Source organism: Chanos chanos, chromosome 8 (genome assembly GCF_902362185.1).
Source record: "Chanos chanos chromosome 8, fChaCha1.1, whole genome shotgun sequence".
Taxonomy (NCBI): domain Eukaryota; kingdom Metazoa; phylum Chordata; class Actinopteri; order Gonorynchiformes; family Chanidae; genus Chanos; species Chanos chanos.
The window spans coordinates 32137307-32140021 of record NC_044502.1 but is presented as its reverse complement, the minus strand read 5'-3'; the positions used below and the strand labels follow the sequence as shown (position 1 = coordinate 32140021).

At 40.9% G+C, this 2715-nt stretch overlaps 1 protein-coding gene across 1 annotated transcript in view; it reads right to left on the bottom strand.

Annotated features, from left to right (window-relative positions):
• Positions 1-1184, bottom strand: part of hsd20b2 (hydroxysteroid (20-beta) dehydrogenase 2) — a 5643-nt gene extending 4459 nt beyond the window's left edge. The window contains exon 1 of the mRNA XM_030782054.1: positions 972-1184. Within this exon, the coding sequence (XP_030637914.1) occupies positions 972-1143 (172 nt within the window). The 5' untranslated portion in view covers positions 1144-1184. The remainder of the gene's footprint in view (positions 1-971) is intronic.
• Between the last annotated feature and the right edge of the window lie 1531 nt (positions 1185-2715).

Genomic DNA, 2715 nt, shown 5'->3' with positions numbered 1-2715 from the left:
TACGTTTCGTAACTCAACATCTCACTGTTTCAAGAAAAAGGGTGTTTGAGGACAGAATAAATCTCAGTTCCAAACTAAACCATCGAAAAATGTTGGAAAAGGTTAAGAGGAAACACATACGCTGACTGGCTGATTGGAATCTTGTCTGAATCAGTGGCCTTTTCAGGCGGGTTAAAAGGCCCCATGATTTCCAAAAAAAAGTGGGCATAGAACCAGTCCTTTGTGCCCATGCAGAGATAGCATCACCTCCATGCAGTGAGCATGGGGATGAAAAGCAATCTGTCACTCAGACCGAACAGTACCGGCAAGAGGTATTTGTGACAATAACATGCAGAAAATATGCATCCTCACACAAGACACCAATAGGTAGTCACTGTTAGAGACAGACTGATCCATCACATACTCTACATAGATGTTCATAAAGCATGAACACGCTCCTTCTTTTAGTTTCTCAAACTGTCTTTTCATTCTGTCCACCATTCCACTTGACCTGCAACTAAACCTGAAAACTCAAACAAGGACCTACGGGCACGTAAACAGAGCTTACAGTACATGGGAACAGACCGCAGGACATCACAGTCTGCATTTCGACTGCAAGATTCCTATTGGCACGAAACATTCATAAAGGGAATTTGGCATGTTCTAAAAACATGGTCAGTGTGCTCCTTGTTGTGAATACCTGTACTCTTAAGGTCAGGTCAATTTTTGAAGCACTCTGTATGCAGTTTGAATGTAAGTCTTTGCATCTTGCCATGGTTCACTAAAAGCGCTGAGAGAAAGTGTTAATTAATAACTCCAGTCACCTTTGATCCCGATCAACAAACATTCCGGACTAAGATACTGACAACATAGTTACACAGAATCGTTCATTTGCATACTAAATAGCAACTTGCAAGAATTCTTTACATATAATACTTTGAGGAAGCCGATATTACATTAATGAGGAAGGTATTTCATTCTTTTTTTTTTACCTGCCCACTGTCCGTACGACCTCAGGTCAACTGGCCAAAATTCGGACACCACGTAGACTTTAAATCCGCGCCAGCAAAGCCAAGACCATTTCAGCAGGTAATACAGAGCAGTGATGGCTCCGATGACACTCAGAACCCACACAGAAAGTTCCAACTCTGCAGCATCACCCATGTTGTAATGCGAGTTCCATACAACGATTAATTATTTTCATGCTTTAAATATTCAACATTTCGTGTTGACACGTTATTATTCAATGTTTTCACAGCTCCACCCATCAAGCTATGATCTCATTCCGTTATTGGTCAGAAATATAGTCTGGTAGATCAGAGCAGCAAATCCTAGCATAGAAAAAAGGAAAAACTCCGCCTTCATTCGTAAACTTTTTCCCGCACGAAAAATAAGCCAATCAATCCTGTTAACTTTGTATCCTTTTCTATTTTCGTCACAACCAAAACATTGGGCGTAGAGACGGTATAGCAGCCGTATTACTTGGGCCCTGAAACAAGCGGTTTTCTTAATCATGTTTTAAAATAGCACTGGAGTGCCGAATGTTTCGTTAGGTTGACTCAGGAACATTATTCAACGTACAAAGTGTATCGAGCATGGGTTATGCACAGGAGCAAAAGCACATTAGGCTACTTGATTGTCCTGAACACATAAAAACAAAAGCATTGACCAAAACTGATAGTGAAACTCACAGATTAACCTTGTAAAACAACAAAGAAATTACAGTGTTGATCATTTGACTGGACCTTCCCCATGCAACAAGGATCAGACAGAGTTACTGTCATTTGGAGATAATCTTAAAATGCTGACGATGAGACAGGAGAAACTACAAAGAGTGACGGATGTTAATGTTTTTGTTCACTGATAAACATGATATTTTTTCTGTCAAGAATATTTCAGTGTGCTATCTGTGGCTGACAGAGCACGTACGCGCACAACGTGTTCTCATCGCAAATTTCTGTACTCACCTTCCGGTTGTGAAGTTTGACAGAAGCTCCTCAGTCATCAGTCTAGACATCACTTCCAGTTGTTAACTGATAAAATATGTGGATTTCGTATAAACCAATAAATTAATATTATGTACTCTCGGCTAATGGACTAAATGCCCGAGTGTTCTGAAAACGTCCTGTGCGAACGGATGACATAGATTTCTACAGAGCGTGTAGTTTGTGTCTGTGCATGTATACATTTCCTTCAGTTGGCCGTGTTCTGGTTCAGTCGAGAGCACATTCTTGGGGATACCCAAGGAAGAGTTCCTTTCATTCACGCACGCACTCAAGGACTGCAGTAAGAAGCCAGGTGGCTGCCTCACATCTCCCGCAAGTATAAGATAGGCTACTCAACAGACATGCCGGGAGAAGTCCTCCCCATTTTGAAAAATGGAAGGTCTGAGCCTTGTGCTTACCCTGCTTTTCGATTGAACGCTTGGATTTTTTTTAGTTCCTTGTTTGACTGCTAAGGATTGCCTCTCCATCCTAGATGGTTTCGGGACGTTTATAGATGATTGTCAATATGAAAGACGCTTCAGCCTGGAGGCATTGTGTATCATATGGTTCAATACTACTTGGTAACAATTCTGTTTCCGCGGAACTCCTCATTTATGATGTAGTTAAACTTTAATTTATGAGCATAAAAGAATGGGAGACCGTCAATATGTTTATCCCAAAAGCACGAACACAGAGTATTGCAGTATACAGTATACCGCTTCTGAAGCACTTTCATTAAATTTTCCTTCCT